The sequence below is a fragment of the Manacus candei genome, unplaced genomic scaffold (assembly GCF_025592945.1).
Source record: "Manacus candei isolate 608988 ecotype Guabito, Panama unplaced genomic scaffold, ASM2559294v1 h1tg000005l, whole genome shotgun sequence".
NCBI lineage: Eukaryota > Metazoa > Chordata > Aves > Passeriformes > Pipridae > Manacus > Manacus candei.
In genome coordinates, this window is record NW_026138053.1 from 10,170,591 (window position 1) to 10,197,533 (window position 26,943).

The window sequence follows — 26,943 nt, forward strand, 5'->3', positions numbered from 1 at the left end:
GTAAAAATGCCGCTTTTCCATTTTCTAACACAAGCTAATTTGATATACAAATCGAATATATATTGATTATATTGAGAGAGGGAACAGGCCTTCCACTGATGTACATACCTGGTTATGGAAAGGGACACATTCCCTCTTGAGCAAAGGATGCTCTTCATTTAAACCAGTCCTTTTCTCTAGGCCATCATTTAGCTCAGCTCAAGAGAGTTTATTAACTTTAGGGTATTTTCCTGTCACAGAGTTCAAAAGACCTGAGCAAATTGATGGGTTTGTCAGACATATTGCTGTGAATATAGAGAGAATTTAATCCAAGATTTTAACTGTTTTATGTAACAGTTAAAGAGCTGTTAAAGGTAACTGAGTCAATTTGAACAGGATGTATATTTGTCGTGTAGATACTGCTGATTTTGGGATGTTTCATTATTACTTGTTTATATTAAACAGTGTGAAAGATGGTAGCAAAGACAACAGTAGTTTTGTGGGCAGAAATGAAAGTCTGTAGTGTCCTGTCAGTCCTGTTCAGGTGGTTTTGCTGTAGGAGAAATGTGAAGAGAGAAAACTCAGTGCATTCCTTCCACAGTTTGGAGTATCCCATTCCAGTCTAAGCACCTCTGAAGTGTTGGAATAAAACCTGGACATCTCCTGCCAGCATCCAGCACTGGGCATTGCCTGGAATAAACTGTGCACAACTGGTGTCTCCTGAAGGCTGTTTGCATTAAATAAACTGTCACAATGCCAGTTTGGTTTTAGTTTATCTTCCATCACAATTGACAGTGATCCAGACACTTCCCGAAGTCCAGGCAGTTGTTGTTGTCAGAGTAACACTGTGGATGTTTCCATGTCTGGCACGTGTTGCTGCATTCACCACTTGGCAGTCAAAGATGTCTGGCCAACTTCAGTCCCATGTATTCCTCTATCCACGTGCTGGAGGATGTATTGGATATGATCTTTTGGCTGGTTCTTGCTGCAAGTGTCTCTAAGCTTCTGAAAACATGTACTCAGCCTGGCTTTCCTGAGACTCCAAAAAATACACATGGAATAAAAACAGTGACATTCTTTTAGTGCTGATGTTTCATGGTTCAGTGTCTTTTCTTCTCTCTACCATGAGGTTTGTTTTCTTCATACCTCAGAGTTGGTATTTCCTTCTTGTTGCTCAGATGGAACTTGAACAAATGTGCTCCTTGGTGTATCGGGACTCCTTGGCCACTTGAGTTTTCCTTGTTGTCCATGGATTAGGAGTTCATGAATGTTTTTTCATTCTTTTGAACCCACAACAGAGATTCACTGTTATCTTTTCTGATGGTACAATGCATAGAAAATTGGAGTCTGTCAGCCTGTATATTGTCAGTATCCTACAGTTTTTCTCTCTCAGGCCTTGGATACCATTATCCATTGATAGGTAGCAGCTCTTTGTTCCCTTGAGTGCCCTTGAGGCAAAACACTGCTTTGTGCTTCTCTCTGAATGGCTGCAGCAGAAAATGAAAAACCACTGAAGTACAAGGGTGTCCTTTTCACAGGAACTCCTGTTCCATTGCCATACCATAGCTTAGGAATTAGGATCTGCTGATGCCAATGCAGCCATATGATCTTTAACCACTGCCAGGAATTCTTTATAATCAAATGCCCCCAAAGCCATCTGTCCTACCCTGACCAGAGTCACCATCACTTGGAGGCACGAAATAGGACTGATTCGTCCAGCCTTGCAGTAACTGCCTTGCAACAACTCTTAATCAGAGGGTGCTCTTTCCCCTCCTGTGTGATGCTGACAGACTGTCACTGAAGGGTTTTCCAGGCCTCCCACCACATTCCCTTTTCCAGGTGTTCAACTCCAAGCTCGTGCTGGGGACTGTTTGCAGCACATCTGGCAATCGCAGAGGCCCCGGATAAAGTCCTTTGGCTCATGGATAGAATGGAAAAGTGGTGTCAGTCATCTCTGAGATGGGGCTGCTGAACCAGCATGTGCTGCAGCTTCCAGTTGACTGGGCCTGGCACAAGTGGCAGAGACATGGAGTGGTGGGAAGAGGTCAGGACTACCTTTGGCAGCAGCTGCTCATTAATGCAGATGGGTTGTAATTGGACACTGTATGTACCTAGAAATAGAAGGAGGAAATGATTGGCAGTGCATCACACAGACTGGAAACATAAAATGCAGAGAGAACAATCCACAGATGAGGCAGATGTGGTTGGCAAAGCTTGGGAAAAAAGAATAGAGAACCAGAGGCTGCTCTCCCAAAAGCTGCCTGTGGAGTCTGTGGCAAAGAACGGACTAGAACCTCTCAAGGATGGAAATGGTGTTTCTGCAGGTGGCTGGATTTTTACAGATTTCCTGGTTTGACATTTGTATCTATTTTCTCCTATAGGCTGGGATTGTACTGGTTCTATGTTTTGGAGTTTTTAAAGTCCCTTAGCAGCATTTCAGGCTGTAGGGAAGGTTGTTTCCTTCTTGAGCTGTCAGGCCTTATCCGTGCCATTCCAGAATATTGGGAGCTGAACATCGTTCCTTCAAGTGTGCTTGACTTTTCTGAGATCTTTTCATGCCCCACTGTGGGTTTTGTCCTCTCTCAGCAGGGAAATCCTTCATTGTGCTCAGCTCCATTGCAGTCTGTATTGGAGCACTTTAGTTCCAGAAGTGTTGGAGTTGGAAGGAACATCTGGAGATCATTCAGACCAAGCCATGGCTCAGGGCTGGCTCAGCAAGAGCAGGTTCCCAGTGCCAGTCTGGTTTTGTACACCTTGAGTGCAGACACCACAACTTCTGGGGGCAGCATGTTCCCACATTTCATCCCTTTTACAGGGAAAAAAGCTTTTCCTAGTGTTTAAACATATTCCAGTTTGTTCCCACTAACTCCTGTCATGGGATGCCATTGAGAAGTGACTGGCTAAGTCTTCTGTTCACCCTTCTGTCAGAGATTTATGCACATGAATCTGATCCTCCTAAGCCATCTCTTCTCCAGGCTGAACATCCCAGGCTCTCCCAGCCTCCCACCTCTTTGGAATCCCCTCTACATGAGGCTCATGGGCCAAGACCTTCTCCAGCTCTCATTGGCAAGTCCTGAACTGTGGCTGAAAGCAAGGCTGTGCTTTTGGGGTTGGATTTTGGAGTCATGGCTCCCTGAACTCCTGTTATTCCTGATTTATATGCTATTGTTCCTTCCCTTCCCCTTCCACTTCCCCTTTTCCTTCCCCTTCCCTTCCCCTTTTCCTTCCCCTTCCCCTTCCCTTTTCCTTCTCTTTCCCCTTCTCTTTCTTTCCTGTCCCCTCCCAATGGATTGCAACCCTTTCCATGAAGAAAAGGGAAGGGTCTTCATGGTTTCCTTCCTGGCCTGGCAATATTGAATTTATTTGCTTTTCCACCTGTGATTGCTGCAATAAATACACTGAAGGTTTGTTAACTCACACTAATAATCGTGTATTACATATTTTAAATCACCCAGTTTTGCAAGTTTATCAAACAAAATGCACCAAATAGAGGTCAGTTCTCGCTGGCTGATCTTGATACTCAGCTCAGTATGTGCAGGAATACTGGACTCTGGAATTTGTTAGCATAATCTTTGCAAATAAAGACTTTTCTGGATGTAGTGATTTGCAAAACTTCCTCTGGCATTGTGCAATATTTTGCAAAAATGTTTTTAGTTCTTACCCACTTCGTTTGAGTTTGTCCAGGGAGACCTCAGAGTCCCTTCCAGTGTCTAGAGAAGTTCCAGGAGAGCTGGAGAGGGACTTGGGACAAGGGCCTGGAGGGACAGAGCAAGGAGGGGGAAGGGCAGGGTTAGATGAGATATTAGGAAGGAATTCTTCCCTGTGAGGGTGGTGAGGGGCTGGGATGGAATTCTCAGAGAAGCTGTGGCTGCCCCATCCCTGGAAGTGTCCAAGGCCAGGCTGGACAGGGCTTGGAGCAACCTGGGATGGTGGAAGGTGTCCCTGCCCATGGCAAGTGGTGGGACTGGATGGGCTTTAAGGTCCCTCCCAGCCCAACCCATTCCATTATGTGATCCTATAATTCAGTATTGTCCAGGTATGATTTTCCTTGGCTTTTAAAGCTAATCCTGCCTTAGATACCATTTCTCCAAGTCAGCAGGGATGCTCCCCAAAAACTAAAAATATATTTGGATGTTAATAAATGTGGAAAAATCCACCTGTGGTGGCTCTCCCTGAAGTCAGTGGATATATTCTGTATTTTCTTCAGGCTCTGCAGTGTTAGGAGAGCACAGCTTCTTCTCTTGTATTTTCTCTCCTCCCTCCAGGCACCTTCTCCACCCTTTCTGCTTGACACAGGGAAATACATTTTGAGGTTCTGCAGCTCTGAAGGAAAAAGTCTGTTTTCCTAACTCGGAAAAACCCATTTCACTAGGTCTGTGCCTGAAAAGAGTTGAAACATTTGCTTGAATTATCAAAACAAATGAGGTTTGAATGTCTGACATGCAAATGTCATCCCAGGAGCTTAAAGACTGGCAAAGGTATAACCAAGGGAAAGCAGAATGTTGTTTGTTCACATTATAAATATCAGGTTATCAAATATGCTGGGCCAGAAGGTGACTCTGTTACATGTATTATTGGGGAAGTCTCGTTTTCTTCCTATATCTCAAAAAAATTATTAGTTTTGTAGCCTGTGTCCATATTAATTTGTGTTTTAAATGTACTCAGGAAGAAAGTCTGGTTTGTAAAATATTTTTTTTTATGTTTGTTTGGTTTGAGGTGGGTTCTTTGTTTGTTTGGCGGGTTTATTTTGGTTTGGTGAGGGGGTTTTGTGGGGGTTTTATTGATTTTTTTGTTGTTCATTTTGGTTTGGTTTTTTTTGTTTGTTTGTCTGTTTGGTTTGTTTGTTTTTGTTGGTTGGTATTTTTCCTCACAGCTGGGTCAGAGATTTAAGATTAAAGATTGCTTTTCCCTTTGTCCCCTGAGGAATTCTCAGAGTGATTTGGGATTACCTTTAAAAAATGTGGCCCTGTATTGAAATAGAACTGGGAATTTGTGTTCAGCTTCAAATGGGAAGAATGATTTCTCTTCCACTGTGCTTCCCTGCCCATGTAATCTGGGATATACCTGGGGTATATTTGGGATATTCCTTCCAATCTGGGATATACCTAGGTTGTGGAAAGGGGATTTAGTTCCTGGAGTTAGAACAGAGCTGGATCTTTAAGTTACTATTTACCTTGGAGCTTTATTTATCAATATGTTTTTTATAGTGACTTGCTTCATATCAGCTGAATTATTAAATTGACTTTGTACAAACTAGCAAAAATAATTTCCTTTCTTTTCTTTTTTAGCCTTCTGTTGAGTCTTCAAGCCCAGGTAAATATTTTTTATGATTTCCAAGGTTTTATTGGCATCCTACTAGTGGAAAAGCTTTCCAGGAGCTACTTGAGCTGGACTGGTGTTATCTCTTGAGCTTTTATTTCTTTCAGAGAAATAATTTATTGCTTTTAAGTTAAACCTCGTAGTCACACGCTTAGTGTGAGTACAAGCTTTGGAAAATGAAATTTAAATTGTCCAAGAACGCAGGTGGAAAAATATGAGCAGGGTTGGAATTAAAACTCAGGTATTGCTGAAGGACATCTGCCAAACCATTCATCCATCCATTTCTTTTTCATTGTCACAAAATATAACCAGACCTCCCTACAAAGAACTGTGAAAAATAAAGGCATGGGGGAAAATAACTCAGAAATAAAATCTGCATAACTCTGAAGCTTGTTTAATGTAAATTTTGGAGAAGTCATTAATCTGTCTTTGTAGTTGTAAACAAAGAAGCTTCCAAAGAATAAAGGGAACGACTGCCCGGAGTTTGTATTTTATGAGTATTTCTGCTCCCAGTAGAACTCGATTTAGGCAGGTTTATGGTTATTTAAGAGTAAAGTGTTCAAAACCTGAACATTTTCCAGACATTTAACTAGGGCCTGATGTCCAGGGCTAGGGAACTGGGCGATCTGGCTAGTTATTCACTCTCCTGGTTCTTTCTGCCAGGACCTCTCCCTATCCAAAGCTTTCCCTGAATAACAAGCCTGCCTTTCCCTAAGGTAAAGGATCGAGGCAAAAGATTTGGATTTCTGAGTATAATCTACGCATTAAAATGTCATCAAATTAATAAAAATAAATTAAACTCTGTGAGGCCATAATGTAACTAAAAACATTGTTTAAAATGTTTCCCATCAGGAGGTTCAGCAACATCTGATGACCATGAGTTTGACCCATCAGCTGATATGCTGGTGCATGACTTTGATGATGAACGGACATTAGAAGAGGAGGAAATGATGGAAGGAGAGACAAACATCAGATCTGAAATAGAGGATCTTAACAGGGTAGGTGGCCTTAAGTAGTCCTAAAGCAGAACCACAGCCTCACACAAAACATATGCAGGGTTTTAGCCCTTATATTTGGAATTTTAAAAAATAATCACCCCAAAACTATTAATAGGTAAATAATAGAGAGGAGGGGGAAAAGGGGCTGAACTAAATGTCTCAAAAATTGCGGAAAAGAAACCATTACATAAATACCTCATATATATATATATATATATATATATATAAAATAACTACTTAATAAACATATTTTATATGTAAATAATATACAGATACTATATAGTATACATATACTGTGTATATTATATATGCACTTTATATATATTTCATCTATATAATATACACATACTGGTACGGAAATACTTTATATATAACATAAATAAGATACATATTTTATATATAAATACTTAATATACATATGGTATATATATTATATATACTATGTATACTGTATATACATTTTAGATATATATATAATATACACATACTGGAACATAAATACTTTTTATACATAAAATAAACACTTAATATACATATGCTGTATATATAAAATACACATATACTGTGTATAATGTATATACATTTTAGATATATATTATAGGTATAATGTACATAGACTGATACAGAAATACTTAATACTGGCACATAAATACTTAATACTGGTGCATAAATACATAAATACTTAATAAATGTATAAAGCTGTTCTTCTTTAGTTTCTTTTTCCTTATTTTTATTGTATAGGTTTTGCATTTTAGAGATTGCATTTTGAGTTAATATAAGTTAAAATGTCCTCTGACTAGACTTGTATATTCCACCTGATTAGTGCAAGTTATTATTTTATAAAGCACTTGCACTTATATGTAAAGAACACGAACCTCATAATTTTGCTTATCTTTTGCATTTTTATACAAATATCTATATAATAATACAGTGGAGCACATAGGAATATCATAATTTTAAAGGAAAATGCAGAGAAAATTATGTATAAATCCTATTTAACCTAAGTGATTATGCCCATATGACTTAAAATTAATTTGGTGCATTTAATCTGTAGTTCCAATGTAAATGATAATTTCTTTCTGGTGATTTCAGGTTATGGTGTCACTTATGTATTGTCTTCAATTATTTCTCAGGCAGGAATAATATCCTTAAATTACCAAGTAGGTTTATTATAAATGCAGAGCAATTTGGGTACTGTCTGTGGCCTCGTTGTCTGCAAAGGCCTCCAGAACAGCTCATTAATGATTCACAGATGCATATTCAATGTACAAATCCTATTTAGCATAGGTAATTATGCCAATATGACTTTTAATTAATTAGTGCGTTTAATCTATATTTCCAGTGTAAATGATGATTTCTTTCTGGTAATTTCCAGGTTGATATAAAATGGTAAACATAAAGCTAAATAAATAGTTGGTTAAGCTAAATATGCTTCATCAAGATCAAATGAGAAATGGAGCTCCACATGTGTGTCATGTGGATTTTAAGTTGAAAATATGGCGCTTTTCCCATCATATTTTGTGTAATTTTATCACCACATTACAACTCTTCAGTTTATCTCCTCATATCCAGTGCTTACCTCTAGTTGTGGGATAGCAGGTTTATGTGTGTGTATATATATATATATATACATATATATATATACATACATATATATATATATAACTTTATCTTTTTTAAGTCCTGGGTGACAGGCCATCTAAATCTCAAAACTACTGTCATGACAAGTGCTATCCTCTCATTTTCCCCCAAAATTTACATGTATTATTTCAGATTTCCCCAGGCTGGGAATGTCCCTGATTGACCAGTTCAGTTGGGTTTTGCAAAAGCATTTTTGAACTTTAATGGTTTCACCTCTGATTGTCATAAAAATTCCCCCTTCCCTTGAGGGTCGGGGTCTTTTCTACTCATGAGTTTAAGCTCTGGTGCATCTCCAATGTGTTGGTCCTTGAGGAGCCAGGCTGGGAAAGATGGGGGTGTTCACCTGGAGAAGAGAAGGCTCCAGGGAGACCTTAGAGCCCCTTCCAGTGCCTAAAGGAGCTTCAAGAGAGCTGGAGAGAGACTTTGGACAAGGAATAGAGGGACAGGATAAGGGGGAATGGTATTAAACTGAAAGAGGAATGGGTTTAGATGGGATATTGGGAAGGAATTCCTGGCTGTGAGGGTGGTGAGGGGCTGGGATGGAATTCCCAGAGAAGCTGTGGCTGCCCCATCTCTGGAAGTGTTCAAGGCCAGATTGGACAGGGCTTGGAGCAACCTGGGATAGTGGAAGGTGTCCCTGCCCTTGACAGGGAGTAGAACTGGATGAGCTTTAAGGTCCCTTCCATCCCAAACCATTCCAAGATTCCATGACTATGAGGTTGAGCAGCACCCCGTGCTTCTCTTTGCATTTGTTTAAAGGCAGTAGAATATCTGCATCTGCAGACCAGGAGTCACCCTCTGCTGCTCTAGTGTGGGAAACAACACAGTTCCCTGAGAGCAGAGCAGTAGGAAGGGGATCCAACTATTGGATTTGGTGGTTCTCAGTGATACATCTTGAAAGTTCAGGTTTTTTGAGCAGGAAAGCCCTGCAAAGTGGTACAGCAAATTATCCTTGATCATACCCAGACAAGTATTCCATAATACCATTTTTGTGTGTAGGAGTGTCTGTACCAGATGTGACCAAGTCTCCCTCACCTACTTCTGCTCCAGACACGAGTTATAATCCATTCCTTATGGAATCAGGGAATGGTTTGGGTTGGGAGGGCCATTAAAGCTCATCCAGTCCCACCCCCTGCCATGGGCGGGGACACCTTCCACTATCCCAGGTTGCTCCAAGCCCCGTCCAGGTTGGCCTTGGAGACTTCTTCCACATAAGGATTTTTGATGTCTTGGATAATCACTGTGATCTTTTCAACCTTTTCTATTTTTGCAATCCCAAAGCAACAGAGAAATCACATTTTGTATTTTCTCTGTGAGAGTTGTTGGTCCTTGGAGCTTTTTGAATTGTAATGAACTATTTGAAGTTAGGAGGCTCTACCCAAGAAAAATGTTGTAAATACAAAACCCCTTTCCTAGGTAACATACAGTCAGTAATATTCCTATTGCATAGTTCACACATACCTGCAAATTGCAGTAAAAGTTCTTTTTAATTCTCAGTTGTCTTTACAAATGGGATAGGGGTGCTTAAAGAAAGTATATTACTTTCCAAAATGTACTGGAGAACATTTGTATAACTAGGAATAGGATTTTTCTGCAAGCTGTGCCAGATTTTAATTAAGACCACAGTCCTTTCATGTTGTCTATGTCAGTAAAATATTAATTTTCCACTTCTAAGCGTTCTTTCCATTAAATGACACGATGGGAACCAAGAAATCAAGAGGGAAGGGGAGGACATTTAAGTCCACATGGTCTGTGTGTAAAGCTTAACCAAAGAGTAGAGCACTAAGTGGCAGAATAGCTTAGTTCTTTGAAGTAAAATAAAATAAAATACACAGACAACAAGTACTGGGAACCCCTGTGTTACTCTTATTTTTACAGAGCAGAACTAACTCCCCTTGCCTTTTATAACTGGTATTTTTAGGGTGTTTCCAGAAACTAGAAATCTGTTGATCAGTGAAGGCCCTTAGGAAAGGTCAGCCAATACTAAAAATATCTGATTCACATTAATTAGAGCAAGCAAACACCTCCAAATAATAAACAGAGGATTTGATCTTGTGAGAAAGAGAATTTTAAAATGCTCTCTGAAAACTTCTGCTCTGAAAAATCTCCTTAGGGATATCACATACTGCCCCTGAAGGCTGGATACTGAATATTAAAAGTAATAAAAGAAGCAATGTGCAGACCCAGCAATTAATAATTTTTATTAATAAAGTGAATGCATTAGGTAACAGTTTGGGAGCCACTAAATTTGAGAACGTTTGAAATGTCCCTTCAGAGGGGACTAGCTTTCTAAATATCAATATTTTTAAATGTGTACATATATTAGCAGATTTGCTTCCAGCTGTGGATGGATTTGTAAAGAACCAGCTTAAAATATATGTAAGTCTGTAAACATTAGTATCTTAACCTGGATATCAGGTGATCCCTCATTTTTTGTTTTGCTCAGAAACAGGAGAGGTACAGAGAGATAGAGAGGTGCATATTTTGGGTGTAATTTTGTATTCAAAACCAGGGTTGTAGAACACTGTAGAACACTGTCCCTGCGGCACAACTTCCCAACAGAGACTTAATTCCACATTGCAGCCAGGTACTGCAAGTTCTGGGCCTCATTGTACTGAATTCTTGGAGTCACTGCAGAAATTCCTGCCTTGCACTAGGACAAGTTTCTACCTCTCACTGTCTCAGCTGCCCGTGTGAAGCAGTTGCTGCTGACACACAACTTATCCATTTCTTCCACAAATGTGTACTAAATACCATCATTTTTTCCACTTGTTTTTGGGCAGCAGAGGGAATATCAACATATATTCCAATAAGGAGTGTGTTTGCTCTGGGTACTGAAGGGAGATGATAAAACCAAGCCCTTTTAACGAGCCTTGTGAGATTGTTAGTACATGGGGTCTGCTGTAAATTTATAAAGATTTGGGAAATAAAGTTATCTGCATAAAAATAACACAGCATATTTTTCATAGGAGCCGAAACTTCAAATTTTGCCTGCCCGTTCCTTTTGGAGTGACCATCTTGGTGTGTTGCTGTTATAAAGTGCTCACCTTTGTGCTGTGGAGCAGATGTGGGATGTGGAATACCCGTGTTAAAATCCCAAACTTTGTTTGGATGTTCCTCAGGAGAGTGATATGCCAATCCAGGAGCTGCTCAGCCGCTATGGCTACGACGGCACCATCCCACCGCAGGAGGAGGAGGACGATGAAGAGGAGGAGGAGGATGAGGAGGAGGGAGAAGATGATGACGATGTTGATAACGATGACAACAGTGGCTGCAGTGGGGAAAACAAGGTAAGTGTTTATCCTCTTTTGCATATACATGATTTGCTTACTGCTCAACCATTCAAGATCCCAGGTCATGGCAGAATATTTTGTAATAAAGTTGATTTCAGATGCTTTGTGTACTGAACTCTAAGGTTTATTCTTAATTACCCATCTGTATTTCTCTTTAATTGCTCTTAATTCCATTTCTGTCATCCTAAACTGTTGCTGAGGCAAATTAAAATACATGAATACCTACAACATTGTGTAAGAAGGGATCGTAATTGCACTTCAAAACTGACATTTTAAATGCCTGCAGACACCTTAATAGATGTGGCTGAATACTTGTTTCGAGGTGAAAAGCTGATTACTGAAACTCCTCAGTGTAGAATTGAATTAAATGTGGCTCTGAGTGTTGCAGATCCTGCAAGTTTTGCAGCTTGAGCATTGTATTTTTCAGCCTGGCAGCCCTGGTTGTACTTAAATTAACTGAACCTAATGCTTCGAGTACCTTTGCAAACTGTTTAGTTTTGAGCTTAGCATCTTTAAAATCCCATTCTGTGTGCTCTTAAAGGAATTTTCTGATTTTAGAAGTCTTTTCTACTTGGAATGTCCTATATATTTGTAACAATTCTGTCACAGGCACAGCTGTAACTTCTCCATTACTGCTACCTCCTGAATTCCATTAAAATACAAATTCCTTTGAATTGTCAGTAAATGAAAAAGCTCAGGCATTAGTGAAAGTTGCATTACCTAATCTGGCTTTAAAAAGGATGCATTTTGCTTTTTTGATACCCATTTTAGAATCTCTGGAATGTGACAGAGAGACGAGGAATGATCCACCTGATTCAGAAAGTGAAGTTCTTGGGATTTACAAGCTTTCTTGACAGATGCTGTAAAAGATTGTTATTTGTGTAGGTTGAATAGTTCAGAAGGAAGATCCATAGTTAGATTACATAGGGAAAGGTTTAGGAAGCTGGATAGAGGAGAAAACTTATGTAACATGAAGGATGCAGGAATAATTTTGGGAAGAGTTCTTCGAGGAATAATTTCTTCCTGGAAAGGGTGTTCAGGCATTGGAAGGGGCTGCCCAGGGAGGTGGTGGAGTCCCCATCCCTGGAGGGGACTGGACATTGCACTCAGTGCTCTGGGCTGGGTGACAAGGTGGGGATCAGTCACAAGTTGGACTCTGATCTTGGAGGGCTTTTCCAACCTCAAGAATTCTGTGCAGAATCAAAATAAGACACTCAAGTGTTTATTTTGTTGTGCATGGTGAAGTCTCACTTGCTCCTTGTGCCTGTCCTTCTTAATTCCTTCCTGACACAACTTCAGTGTTCTGCAGTAGCTGATTTAAGACCTTGCCTATCTTTTCACTGGATGACATGTCCACATGTCCCTGCTGTGAGGAGCCACCTTGTCCCTTTGCAGGGCTCAGACCCTCTGTAGGACGATGCAGAGCCGGCGCCTTCCTCCCGTCAGCACCCACAGCTCAGGGTCTGCCCAGTGACCACCAGCAGTTCAGCCTAATCCCAGTTTGGCACCTGGGAGCAGGTGTTCACCAGTCCCACCCCAGTTTGGATCAGGCTGGAGCCAGGGTGATGGGGAGTGAGCACGGGATATGGGATGGGAGCTCTGAGGTGCTGCAGGCTCTGGAGTGGAGAGGCAGAAAATACAGCTGTGGGGGTGGAATAATTGTATAAATCATTCAAGCTTTCTCTGCAAGTGCTCATCTTTGTACAGCCTATTTAGCTCTTCTGCACTTAGCTGGGTTCTATTTTTAATCTGCTTTAAGCTGCTCATGTGACAATACTCTGGTTGCTGGTAAAGGTGCACATCAATGTGTGCTGGGCCTGATGCTTCTGGGTTAGAAGTAGCAATAAAATACAGAAAAGATACAAACAACATGCACTGAAATAGAAAGCATGGATTTTTTTCTAAAAAATATTTATGGTTTAAATTTTCCCTGATTGTAATAATTCCCATAGTTGTTGTGGTTTATCTTCTCATAAAGAAACTTGTCCTAATTTTTGATCTTGACTCTACTGATGTGCTGTTTCTGTGGGGTTGAACCACTCTATTGATGTTAATTTTTATGGAAGGTACCATTTCCATGGAAATAATTCCTCCCCTTTTTGTTGAAAATTCATTAGAAAGGGTTTTAAAGACCAAATTAAAATTTGAAATTAAATGAAAACCAGAAGGATTTGCTTGACTGATTAAAAAAATTAAAGATTAAGATTGATTTGAGGTTTATATTTGTGATTTGTATGGTAGAGTCTGAGTGTTTGTTATATTGATCTGCTTAAAATGCTGGTCAAAAAATAACCTGATGATGTGTTTACACATTTGTGGTGGCTCAGCCTGGACAGGCCACAATCCATCCAGTCACTTCAAGTCAGATAAAAGCTACTTGGATCTGATATATTAATAATCCTGGAAAAATGTCTCGCTAAAATAGTGTTTGTCACATACAAAGGAGTAACTGATCTGCTCTTTGGTTTTTTTGTGTGCAAGGAGGAGGCCATAAAAGATTCATCAGGGCAGGAAGACGAGACACAGTCGTCGAACGACGACCCGGCGCCATCTGTTGCATCTCAAGATCCCCAGGAGATAATTCGCCCTCGTCGGTGTAAATATTTTGATACAAGTATGTCCAGTTTAATGCTCAGCACAGCAATCTCGCTGTGATTGACCTGATTCCTAAAAACATTGGTTTTTCTTGTTCATTCTGCTCTTGGTTAGCGTCACGCTCAAAAACAGGAAAACAAATTCTTGGTTTTAGCTGAATGCTAACTCTGCTCTGCTGACTCTCTATAAGGCCAGGAAATAGACTTTCCTTAAAAGAAAGCATGAAATTTCTGGGGAAATTTAAATTTTACAGTTTTAAAGAGCAGGCTCTCAGTCCAGTTTATCCTGCAAATTGGTTTGTAAGGATGTGCCTTCAGAAAAATTACCTTGCACACGAGTCTGGGTGCAGTAAGTGACTATTTAGTATGGAATTACTTTGCCATCCTGGTGTCAGCTGCCAGTTCACGTTAAGGATGGAGGTAAAAATATTTGCAAAAATATTTACAAGTAGGAAATGCTCTGTTCCAGCCAGATAATTGCTATGCAGCATGTGGTTATCGTGCCAAGGCTGGGTTTTGTCCTCACCCAAAGGAGCTGAGAGTCCAACTGAAGGGAAAAGTAAAAACTGAAATTTTCTACAAATAGAACCCAGATTTCTTCAAGCAATAAAATCTGGAAAAGGCCAAGAATGGTTTACCCTGAAATACCAAAGTGGGAGGTCACAATGACAAAAATTTACTTCAAGAATTCCACAGTTCTTACTGTTGTCAGCATTGAACTGATCATTTTCTCTCTTGTTTTGATTAAAAACTGGTTTTGCATCCCTTTGAGACTGTTGGCTGTTGTAGCTGTCCCTTCAGACAACTCCTGTTTCCATGGAATCTTTCCTGATGGGACCTGAGCCTTTAGAGCTGGCAGCAGGGCCCTACGGACAGCAGATATTTTACCTTTCTTTAATGAAAGTGACTGTTGAATTCCTATTGCTCTGTGTTTTAACAACACTAATTTCCTTACCATACCTTATTCTTGATGCTTACTAATCATGACATTGTAAAAATGCAATTTTCTAATCTGTACTTTATTTTAATCCAAAGTGGCCAAGGAATCTCAGTAGCTGTGCAGAGAATTGCAAATATCTTAAATAAATTCCCATTTTTAAGCATACCAACTGTATTACATTAGGTTTGGGGTTTTTTACAGTGTTCAGCTGTGTATAAAATGTAATTTAATGTATAAATAATTTTAGTACTGCTATATCACATCCTATGCATAAACCAGTACGTTGGGAAAGGCAACTGGGCTATATCATAAAGAGCTTAACATTTCTGGCAATCCTTATCCCAAATAATCTATTTTAAATGCATCCAAGGCTCCTAAATCCCAAGAAGACACACTTACAGATTCTCACACCTTGTGCTGACATGTCCCTTAAATTCAGTGCCAGCTGCTTTAAGGGAAAAAGAACAACAGGAACTAAGCCAGGAGCTCATGGAAAAGGGTGTTGAAACCCACATGTGGGTGCTGAACATCCACAAAAAATACTTCCAGAAACTTCAGAGTGAATTTGGATGTGGATCACTCAAAGCTGGGTGAGGGAAAGGAAATTTTATTTTAATAGCAAAATTTATTTGTGCCTTAAGTTTTCAGAGCCTGTTGTGTATCTTAACCCAAATGTGAACCTTGGGTGGGTCAATTTTTAATCTCGTCAATACTGAAATATTTATGTTGACCCTAAAAGTGCTGTTAGCAGTGGTGTGGGATGAGATAAGGGGGGAGGGAGGAGAGCAGGGCTGGAGCCTGGTGGGGTGACAGGCTGGGCTCCTGTCCCCTGCCAGCCTTACTGTTTTTGGCTAAATGTTTCAACAATTTCTTGTAGATAGTGAAATAGAGGAGGAATCTGAAGAAGATGAAGATTATATTCCCTCAGAAGACTGGAAAAAGGTAAATGCTAAGCCTATATTTCATAAATAATAAGTTGATGTATTACCTAGTAACTGTGAGCTCTGTAGAGCATCCAAGTCTTCTCCAGTTTTTCCCCATAAATAGAGTTTTGATAATGAGAAATGTTGAAGACCTCCTCAAGCAGTTAAAAATCCATTTCCATATAGTGCCTGTTGACTGTGTTTTTAGATTTTAAACAAGTCTAAAGTTTAAAGCAGGGGGGGAAGATGTTGTCATCCTTGTGTTTGCTAACAAAAAACAGCAGGGATATGGTTGCTTAACTTCTTGTTTCTGGTATTTCAAAACAGGAAATCATGGTGGGCTCCATGTTTCAAGCTGAAATTCCAGCTGGCACCTGCAAATACAAAGAGAATGAAAAAGGTGAGATTTGGCACTGTGACCATTATTGCTGTGTTTGTGATTGTTGTCTGTTAGGGAGAAGTAAAACGTTTGATTGATGTCATGTGTCTTGTGAAATAAATGAGGTCCTTCAAGTGAAAACTCTGGTCTCAAACTGTACTTCATCCTATACTTGACCATCAGAGCTTGAGGCTGGGAAGGGGAAAAGAAGGATGATATTGCTGGCCTGGTGCCTCTTGAACTCTTGGATTAGTGATGCAGACCAGGTTTAACATCTTATTTATTTACTTTATGTAAAACCTAATAGCTAATGGGGATATTGTGTCTCTGGAATTGGATTAACATATTAAAAAGGCAAAATGGTACCAGCAGCTTTGGCTTTCAACCTTTTAAAGGTCTTCAATCAATAACAAAAATGTTCTGTTTTTGGTTTTGGGTTTGGGTTTTTTCCCCTCCTCGCAACCAGAGCCTTTGGTGTCCTGCATAGGGCCAGGAGTTGGACTCCACCGTCCCTGTGGGTCCTTTCCAGCTCAGGATATTCCATGATTCCATTGACTTCAAGCAGGGTTACACATTCTGGACTTTGTAGCCAGAGAGGTTACACAGAGTGTAATTTATATAAGTCGGGAGCTTCCATTAAAAACAGAAAGTGGCAAATTAGAAAACATCTGCTTTTTAGCTGGGAAGAAGCTGCTCTTTGCAGGCTTTCCTGCTTCTGACTGGAAATAGAGCTGGAACTATGGATTTGCCTGAGGTGCAGTACATTATGCTTTACTGGTCACCTGCTTTTCCAGGTATTTACTCAGCTCTAAATGGCTTCTGGCCTTCAACAATAAAACAGAAATAGCTGCTCTGTGCATTGCAGTACCCAGTATAAACCATTTTTTTATCATCTTGCTCACTGCTGTTTGCAGGGCAGAGAACCTGCTTCAGGGGCAGGAACTACTGAGGGGAAAATTAAACTGTCACTAATGGTGCTGTTGCCCAGAGAAGCTGTGGCTGCCCCATCCCTGGAAGTGTTCAAGACCAGGTTGGATGGGACTTGGAGCAACCTGGTCTAGAGGAAAGTGTCCTTGCCCATGGCAGGGGGTGGGACTGGATGAACTTTAAGGTCCCTCCCAACCCAAACCATTCAAGGATTATATTTCTATGACGATTTCTCAGATTTTTTTCCCTAAATGAGCAACCAAACAACAGATTAGTTCCAGCCTTTGAAACAAAAAGCTCCCAGAAAACTCTTGAGAGCTCTTTCCAAACTGTGTGTCATCAGTGAAATGAAGCTCCTTTCTTTGCGAGATGATCATTTTCCTTACCAATTTTGGGCTTTTATTTGTATTTACTTTCCTGTTAAAATACTTTTCTTTGAGTAGAAATGTATCTATTAACCCTCTGGCCTTCTCCCCTGCAGGGAATGCTGCTGTATCTTCCCTTCCTGTGCTGACCCTGCTTTCCCAAGGGCTTCCTTCTTCCTCTTGTCTCACAGAGCAAATGGAATCAGTGTTAAAATTTCTTTCTTACTGTTTTTTTGTATGGTTGTTAAAGACCACAAACAAGATCTGGATACTTTCCTGATTCTAGTTTTTTTAAAAACCTGAATTCCACTTGATTTTGATATACTAATATTTTAATTCAAAGCTTGCAGATTCTTCTGAAATCAAACTGGGAGGTAATTCAGAGGATATGTCATTTGCCTGTGTTTTTCCCATTGATTTCAGTTTGTATGGCTTTCCTGGTCTGAAATATCCTGTAAAAGGTCTGGAAAAAATGGAGATTTTGTAGTCTTAGTATTCTGGAGTTTCATAATGGATCCTGGGATCTAGAGAACAGGTTATGCCAGAGATCTGAGGGCAGTCTAAAGTATAACATCCAAATCTTACTCTTTTATCTGTCCCTCCGTGTGTTTGGGATTAATGTCAGTGCTCCAGTGACCTTCCAGGGTTTCAGAACCCCTTTATCAGAGAGAATAAATGTCTCTGTCATTGTTTTATCTTGCTTGTGTTCATTCAGTGTATGAAAATGATGACCAGCTCCTCTGGAATCCTGACTTCCTACCAGAGGATAAAGTGATTGAGTTCCTAAATGAGGCCTCAAGGCGGACGGGTGAGGAGAAAGGCCTGGATGCAATTCCTGAGGGATCACATATTAAAGACAATGAGCAGGTATAGAAAAATAAGTAGGATTTGTAGCTTAATATTAGAGAATTAATCATCCCTTTATTTTGTTTTACTGCCAAGAATTAAAATTGTGTTTGAAACAGTTTTATTATTCCTTGTGGAAATAGAAATCTGATGGATTTTCTACCTCTCAATGAATATTAAACTGTTAACTTTGCTGTATATAAAATAAAATGCACCAGTGCTTTATATAACATATAAATGTGTGTGAATTAATTCTTTCAGTTATAGAATTTTTAAAGCTGTATGAATGCACACTTATTTTTTTCTTCATACCCAGAAAAACCCCACATCAATTTTACAAATGTATGTAGTGGATATAAATATTAAAACACTTTGCCTGGATATATTCTTGGTTATGTAATTAGAGCTTTGGAGATTTAAACACAGGAAATATGTCTTTGTGCTGACTTAAATTTTATTAAATTTATTCAAAGCGTTTATTTTTAATCTTAATAGGTGTCAGTGATTTTCTAAATATGCTGCTGTGGCACAGCATAAATCAGGTGGTCTCTGGAATGTTAAATATGTGTGTTTTCATCTCTCCAGGCATTGTATGAACTGGTTAAGTGCAATTTTGATACTGAGGAATCGTTACGAAGGCTGAGGTTTAATGTCAAAGCAGCCAGAGGTGAGCAGACACTGAAAGGGGAGGTTCTGTTCCTGACTTTTCATTTTATTTGTTACACAGGTCTTGAGGTTTGCCCAGAGCTTAATTTAAATGCAGCCCTCAGTGAATCTCTCATTGTTCTCTGAGAGAATGGAATTAGCAGATGTGTAAATTCACTTCCTGTCCATAGAGCTTGATATAAATATCTGTGACTTCAGCCAGCACGTTAAAATTGAAACTTACTTCTTAGCAACTCAGTTGTGCATTTCTCAGGCATTTTGTCTGTGTTCTTGTAGGCCACTTCAGTCATCAAAGTGAATGCAACAAACATGAAATATAAAATAATTCAGAGTTATAAATAAAGGAGAAAGAGCATCTAAAACTTTTATTTAGCAAAGTGTAACACTAAAACCCCCCTGTTTTTAAAGGTGCTTTTGGAACCTTGAGCATTTCCTAGTCTATTATTGATCTTTGTGCTCAAAGGAACAAGAAACTAAGAGAAGACATGAGTTATTTTCCTACACATTGATCTGTTGGTTCTGCTTCCAAACCTCTACTGAGTTCCCTGTGCAAAACAACAAGACAGGAATGATCACATAAAGAAGATTAATTTGTTCTCCCACTATTTTAAACCTTATTTACTTGTGACCTTTAAAATCAATGAGGCCAAATTATATTAAGTTTATAACAGTCCCTACCAAGTAGCTCCTCCAATGTGTTTTCTGTCACTTCAGTTGTCTTTTATTGATTGGCTTTTTGGTTAAGTATTTTCTTTATTGCTTTTTTTTTTTTCTTTTCTGTAGAAGAATTATCTGTTTGGACAGAAGAAGAGTGTAGGAACTTTGAACAAGGGCTGAAAGTCTATGGCAAAGATTTTCACGTGATTCAGGCAAATAAGGTAAATGCTGAGTTTAAGTGAAGTTCACATTTTTTATATTTTAAAGCAAAGTAATTGTAAATAATTTCTTATCTTAATTTCCTTAATAAATTACTATATTTACTTCTTTTATTTTTTTCTATGGAATCACAGAATCCCAGACTGTTTGGGTTGGGAGGGACTTTAAACCCATCCAGTTCCATCCCCTGCCATGGACAGGGACACTTTCCACTAGACCATGCTGCTCCAGCCTGACCTTGAACACTTCCAGGGATGGGGCATCCATGGAATAATCTGTGCCAGGGTCTCACCACCCTCACAGGGAAGGATTTCTCCCTATATTTATGCTCAAATTGTTTTCTCAAAGTCCAGAATTCTCTGTGACTGTGGCTGTGAACCCAAAGTGCAGAAATCCTGCAAAGTCCTCTGAGAAGAGCTGCCTCCTCTGAAAAGACTGTGAGACAGACTTGGAATATTCCCCTAGAGCTGTTCCTTGCAGCACCTCACAATATCTCCAGTATTTTTAGAAACACTATTGACCTTACATCTCAATTCCAGGCCTCTGAAATTTGGAGCCAGGAGTTTCCATTGTCCAAAGCAGCATTGACTTGGAATTTCACACCTTTTGATTTGAATGCTGGGGGGTTATGGCAAAAAAAATGCTTTTAAATTGATGCAGACTTGCCTGGCATTGTTTCCTAGGTCCGGACACGCTCCGTGGGGGAATGTGTAGCATTTTATTACATGTGGAAGAAGTCGGAGCGTTACGATTTCTTTGCCCAGCAAACCCGCTTTGGAAAGAAGAAATACAACCTGCACCCTGGTGTCACGTAAGATGGGCATCATTTCATGTGTATTGGGTCTAAATCTTTATTTTATTCTGCTCAGAGCTGAAATGGAATGAAAACCAAGGGATTCCAGAGTCCCAGTTTGCAGCAGGAAAACAGCCAAGGTGTCAGAAAATTGCACTAGTGTGTATAATGTGATGTCTTAAATAAATTTATTTGGAATAAGGGCAACAATTTGCATTGAGCAGCTTTTGAATTTAGTTTGTTTTCTTTCTAAATGTTTCACATTTCTGCAAATAGGGGTGGTTTTAATCCTTGTTTTATTTTAAATATGTTTTATAAATGTTTTATACAATGGCATCAGTCACATGTTTCAGGTGGGATTTGCAGTACGTTGGCAAGAATTCTGGCCAGCACAGCATTCTGCCCCAGGGCTTTCTAAGGTGCCCATGGCTCCTGTTCCCCTTTCATATCCCTGCTGGGGAAGGAGGGAATGTCTGAGCAGAACTGCACCCCCTCAGCTCTGAACCAGCATGTTCTCCTGCCCCTCATTCCAATGCTCTGATTTTATATCCCACTCTTTCCGCTGATTCTTGCCAAGCCTTTTTACTATTATTTTCATTTCTCATTTGTTCCTGGCTTCTCTGTTGATCCTTCTTTGGAATATTATTGTTTCTCCAAACATTTTAGAGCTGTGTGTTGGACCACTGCAGTGAACTCGCAGGGTGACAGTCAGAGTTGCCATCTGTGGCTTTGGAGAGTGTTACAGAGAGTTCCTTAACTGCTTGTCAGGGACTGTCTGTCTCCCCTTCTTCTTCCATCTGGTGGTGGGGGTTTTTTCCCCTTTTTTTTTCCCAAATTAGTAGACATTTTTGGTGGTTAATCACTCAAAAGACTCTCTTTTTGCAGTTGGCTGCATATGGGGATCAGCAGCAGTGGCATTCAGGATTGTGCTTGTCTGTTCTTGAATGATTTTGCAGATAAATGTGGGAATTCAGGGTGCAGTGTCAATTCCAGCAGAATTATGTGTGAGGATATGCTGTTCCTGGAGTTAATCCAGACTTAACACCATTGGTACAAGGGCTTTACCAACCAGCTTTCTTTGTTTAAATCTTTCATAGGAGATTTACCATTAGTGACCTGAATTGGAGGACTGGAATAGATGGCAGATTTGGGAATGTCCTTAACTCTGGAGTTCTTAATTTGCTTTTAACTTTACCCCTTTGGGGTTTTTTTGTGCACCAATGTTACTTACTTTAATGGTTTGTTATTGCTGATGCAGCAAATTGCAAGAGCTTAGTGGAAATCTGCCAGAAAGCATCACCGTGAAATCACAGCCCACAACACAGAGCATATGGAATCAGGGAATGGTTTGGAATGGGAGGGACATAAAAGCTCATTCGGTTCCACCTCCAGCCATGGGCAGAGACATCTTCCACTGCAGCTGGGCAGAGACATCTTCCAGGTTGTTCCAACCTGGTTTTGAACACTTCCAGGGTTGGGGCAGCCACAGCTTCTCTGGGCAACCTGTGCCAGGGCCTCCCCAGCCTCACAGGGAAGAATTTCTTCCCAACACCCGAACTAAACCTGCTCTCTGTCAGCTGAAAGCCTTTCCCACATAGAATGTGAATTAGCCACACTTGCAGTGTGTGCAGTGAGTATTTTTTCACCAATAACACCAACACTTCCCACAGCCAGGGCTGAATGAGCTGTATCTGTTGTCTAGAGATTACATGGACCGGCTCCTGGATGAGAGTGAAAGTGCTGCTTCCAGCAGAGCTCCGTCCCCTCCTCCCACAACCTCCAACAGCAGCACCAGCCAGTCGGAGAGGGAGGACAGCACGACCAGCAGCAGCAACCAGAATGGTGAGTGTGTGCCCTGTGCCCCCTGAAGAGCTGCCAAATCCTCACAGAATCCCAGAACGGTTTGGGTTGGGAGGAACCTTAAAGCTCATCCCGTTCCGCCCCCTGCCATGGGCAGGGACACCTTCCACTAGACCAGGTTGCTCCAAGCCCCATCCAGCCTGGCCTTGGACACTTCCAGGGATGGGACAGCCACAGTTTCTCTGGGAAACCTGTGCCAGGGCCTCACCACTCTCACAGCCAAGAATTCCTTCCCAGTATCCCATCTAATCCTGCCCTCTTGCAGTGGGAAGCCATTCCCCCTTGTCCTATCCCTCCATCCCTTGTCCCATGTCCCTCTCCAGCTCTCTTGGAGCCCCTTTGGGCACTGGAAGGGGCTCTAAGGTCTCCCTGGAGCCTTCTCTTTGCCAGGTGAACACCCCCAGACACAAACAGCCTACTTTCCCAAGGTGTGAGCAGCTCTCAAGTAAAACTGGTTTTTAAAACAAGATATATGTTTGCTTTTAGACATTGGTCATGTATGGAAGATAAATCTCCACTGGAATTTCCTTTTAATTGGAATTTATGTGTTCTTGTTTCCTCTGTGCTGGTATAGAGGTGTAATGTTAATGCAGTGAGGAGTCCTGTGCAGGATATTTAAACATCTAGGGTGGGAATTGGGCTGTGATGGAGCACACTGGTGCTCCTCAGGGACACCAGGAGCTACTCCTCCCAGCCATGGGCATGGAAGGGAGTTGGGAATGGGAGAGGAGCCAGGGCACACTCCCTGTGAAGGAAGAAAATCCCAAAAGTGAGCAGAGCTGTGCTCTGCTCAGGGAGCAAGAGGAGGGAGGAGCTGGGGACTGAATCAGGTTGTGGAAATCAAGAGCAAGCTCCAGAAACTGCTCAGGTGAGGAGAGTCCACCTGTAGCTTGTGGAGTTATTGGACTCTGGGACATTTTCAGTTGCTTTTAAGGGCTGCCATAAACTCCATCATGGTAAGTCTGTCATTTGTGTGCACATAAATCACTAGTTCAGTAAGGATAAGGAGAACAATACTGGCTTTTTAGTTCAGTGGGACTAATTAAAACTGTGCTTTACTGACCTGTCACAGACTGTTCTGTTCCTCCTGATGCTCCTGTGCCTTTCTGATGCTGTCTCTCTCTCACACAGGTGTCTCTGCCAATGGCCCAGGGGAGGCACCAAGCAAAGAGGAAGCAAAACTCGAGGGATTGCACGTAAATGGACCTTCCAGTGGCAAGAAAACACCTCACACGGAGCTGGATACAAATGGGTATGAACCTGAAAACCTTGCCATTGACCCCAAACTGGCTCATTCAGCCTCAAGAAACGACAATGATTTGGAAGAGAAAAGTGAAAGACCTCTAAAAAGAAGAAGAATTAACAGCAGTGGGAAGGAGAGTCCGGGGGCTTCAGAGTTCTTCCAGGAAGCAAACTCCCATGGGAAGCTTGAGGAACTGGAAACTTTGGATGACTGAGTGCAAGGAGCTGGTTTTATTCCTTGGAGTAAATTTTGGGTGTCTGAAATTTTCAGGGTTGATGGGTTACCTTACAAAATCCAGTTCCATAAACAATCTGCTGAGATTTTTTTGTTTTGTTTTCCGGATACCTTTTAGTTGGCTCTAAAAATCTGATTATTTGATTTTTTTCAGTGCTGAAAAGCAGCAGGAGAATATTGAATTTCTCAGAGCTGGCAGCTGCAGTTCTGGGCTAAGAGGCTCTTAAATATTTGAGGAACAAATCAGTGAGTTTCTGCAAAAATACTCCCAGCCTAATACATTAAAGAATGTGTTAATACACCTTTTAATGTATAATACACCTTTTAATCATTGGCAAAGTGAACAAAGCATCCTATTTGCAGCAGGGGCTGGTGCAGATGTTGCAGGAAGTTAAAATAAAACAGAGAAAGCCAAGACAGAGTAGACACAGAAATTTCCACTCCTGCTGGTGAGAGGAAAATGTCATCCCATCACTAAGGAACCCTCATGAATCCTGAAAGTTATGAGCACAACTATTTTTATATATAGAAGTTTTAAAAGGTAAATAAATAAACCAAGTCAGGTTTGTCTATGTAAAATTGTTGACATCAATGATGTCTTTCCATATTCTTTATCTGGGCTAAAGAAATACATTCTGTATTTTTCCAGATTTCTTTGTAGCCTTTGAAAGATTTTTACAGTACTTATGTCTTGATTGAACTGTCCTTTCTTAAAACAAAAGCTTGTATAATTTTCTTACCTTGTACAGTTGGTAAACTTTTATGAGAGAGTTGATACCCTGAGTCTAATGTCAGCTTCCTTTTATTTTGCTGAAGTCTTTTCTAAAAAAAAAAACCAACAAAAATAACCCCAAACCAAACAAATTGACTTAAAAATCAATCACCAACGTGTTATATTCTTCCCAGAAACTGGTAAATAATTAACATAAGAATGGTTAGGAGTCATTTGATTTTGGAAACATGTTTTTTTTTCTTCTGTTTTATGGCAAATAGTGATGCTAAAAAATTTGTTACTCATGCTGCTTGCACTGCACACATTTCCTTGCTTTCTTTTCTCACTTTATTTTGAACTTAGATAATTTTCACAGCAGCCAAATGCTTGAGTTTACTAAACCTTCTTCACCCAGTTCAGGTGTTAATGATCCACTGATATATTTTTCAGTCTGTGTCTCACCTGCCACATTTCACAGAGCACAGGAAAGGGTCCAGTCTGGCTGTACTGGGTAGGAATGGATGTACAGCTGGAATCTGGTGCTGGACTGGAATTTCTGAGGACCATAGGGATGGTTTCAATGGGAGCAGGGAAAGCACATACAGGTATTGGCACCCAGGGACACCTGGGAGAAGGGAGAGGAGGAATGGATAACTAATTAAAGATTAAAGTATGGTCAACTAATTTAAGAATAAAGTGTGAGAAACAAAAATTCCCGATAAATAAGTGTGGAGGGGGTCATGTTCACCCTCCCATCAGCACAATTTGAAAGTTGTGGAAATAGAATTTACCATCCATTTTTAATCTGAATTAATTTTTTTTGGGTTTGTTTTTATTTTTAAGCCACTTTTTTTGGTTTTATTTAAACTGTACTTCTACTCTGTTAAAATTAGAGAAATGGTTCATTTGTATAATTTATAACTCTGTGTTCTCCTCCTTACAGCTGTGCTGTTAATTCTTACTTGGTTATTTTAATTTAAGGTTCATAAGTCTTTCTGATTCCGGTTTAAATGAACGGTCCTATGGTTTGAAATTCATGTATGCACCCAAAACCCACCTGCTGAGGGGCTGGGTTGTTTTCTCCTCCAATGACCTGTACTTGGACTTCATGATGATTAATGATCCAGATTTGGCCTGGATATGTTATGGATGTAGGAACTTGTTCCCAGAAATGTGGGGAATGATCCACATTTGGATCACTGGAATAATGCTCTACCTGGTTTAGAGGGTGACGCCTGCCAGGAATCAGCCAGCCCTGTACCTGGAGAGACTCTGGGTGAGGTTTGTTAATTAAAACCTGCATTAATTAAGGAATTAAGTGATTAATCCCAAGGCATAGGTTGCTGTTAACTCTCCCCTCTGGATTAGTAACAGAAACCCAAAGTTTCAGCCTTAGATCAAAGACGGTCACGAGACGGTTCCAGACAACCAGAGCCCTATTTTCAGTTTTATTTTTATGCATTTTTTTGTTTGTTTGCAAGTTGGAAATACTTCCAAAAATTTATAGGAAAGTTTCTAAGTGAATTGTCTCAGGCCTGTGTGTGAAATCCAGCACTGTGTATGTTTTCAGGAATGTTGCTTTGTTTTTTATCTTACCTTTTTTTTGGTGATATGTAGAAGAGACCTGACATTCCATAATCAACTATGTAATGCTCAGCTAGACTTTAAGAATATTTAATTATTATTTACCTTTTGTTTATGCTGGTGTTTTATACAATACTTTGTTCATGTTTCAAACTGCAGCCACTATAACTCGGTAAGTCATTGCACTACTAAAGCTATTTAAAATCCTGGAAATCTGGTAACTTTGGTTTCATTTTCAAAGCCTTCAGTACAGTTTGGAATCCAGTTCAACAGAGGAAATCCTTGGTGGGCTTCCCAAAAGGTTAAATGTGAATAAAAATCCAACCACACACACACAAACTTACAGATTAGTTGTATCCATTTTTCTGCAGAGTATTTTGCACTGTTAGTAATTCCCTCCTCTTATCCCCACTCCCCCTCTGCAAAAAGCTTATTAAAATATTTTTAAATGTACTGTCTGCATTAAAAATTCCTGAGTTTTTTTGCTGGAGTTTTCCTGCTCAGAGGACAACTCTGTTACTGCTGTTACTCTGTTACTGCTGTTACTCTGTTACTGCTGCCGTGAAACACATGGAAACAAAATACCCTTTTGGGTTCAACTTTGAACTGCTTCTTTCATTCCCTCAAAACAGGCTTGTGCTCCCACATCCCTCTTCCCTTCCCAAGGAATATTTAAAGCTGGAAAACCCAGGAGATCCACCCAACCCCCACTTCCTCCACTGGGCAGAGCCCCCCTGCGCCCCTGTTTTATTCACCCCCCAGCCATCTCCA

At 40.3% G+C, this 26,943-nt stretch overlaps 1 protein-coding gene across 7 annotated transcripts in view; it reads left to right on the forward strand.

Moving 5' to 3' along the window:
* The window catches only part of MIER1 (MIER1 transcriptional regulator), a 35,564-nt gene extending 8,939 nt beyond the window's left edge, over positions 1 to 26,625 (forward strand). For 3 of the 7 annotated variants that reach the window (XM_051798269.1, XM_051798300.1, XM_051798260.1), the window contains 12 exons: positions 5,268 to 5,292; positions 6,151 to 6,296; positions 11,060 to 11,227; positions 13,712 to 13,844; positions 15,642 to 15,706; positions 16,015 to 16,087; positions 18,074 to 18,225; positions 18,790 to 18,871; positions 19,654 to 19,748; positions 20,430 to 20,557; positions 22,242 to 22,381; positions 23,531 to 26,625. In XM_051798269.1, the coding sequence (XP_051654229.1) occupies positions 6,198 to 6,296; positions 11,060 to 11,227; positions 13,712 to 13,844; positions 15,642 to 15,706; positions 16,015 to 16,087; positions 18,074 to 18,225; positions 18,790 to 18,871; positions 19,654 to 19,748; positions 20,430 to 20,557; positions 22,242 to 22,381; positions 23,531 to 23,856 (1,461 nt within the window). In that variant the 5' untranslated portion in view covers positions 5,268 to 5,292; positions 6,151 to 6,197 and the 3' untranslated portion in view covers positions 23,857 to 26,625. Of the gene's footprint in view, positions 1 to 5,267; positions 5,293 to 6,150; positions 6,297 to 8,650; positions 8,908 to 11,059; positions 11,228 to 13,711; positions 13,845 to 15,641; positions 15,707 to 16,014; positions 16,088 to 18,073; positions 18,226 to 18,789; positions 18,872 to 19,653; positions 19,749 to 20,429; positions 20,558 to 22,241; positions 22,382 to 23,530 lie in introns of those variants that run through there. The other 4 variants (XM_051798290.1, XM_051798289.1, XM_051798286.1 and 1 more) reach the window with 3 other exon arrangements.
* Positions 26,626 to 26,943: the final 318 nt, after the last annotated feature.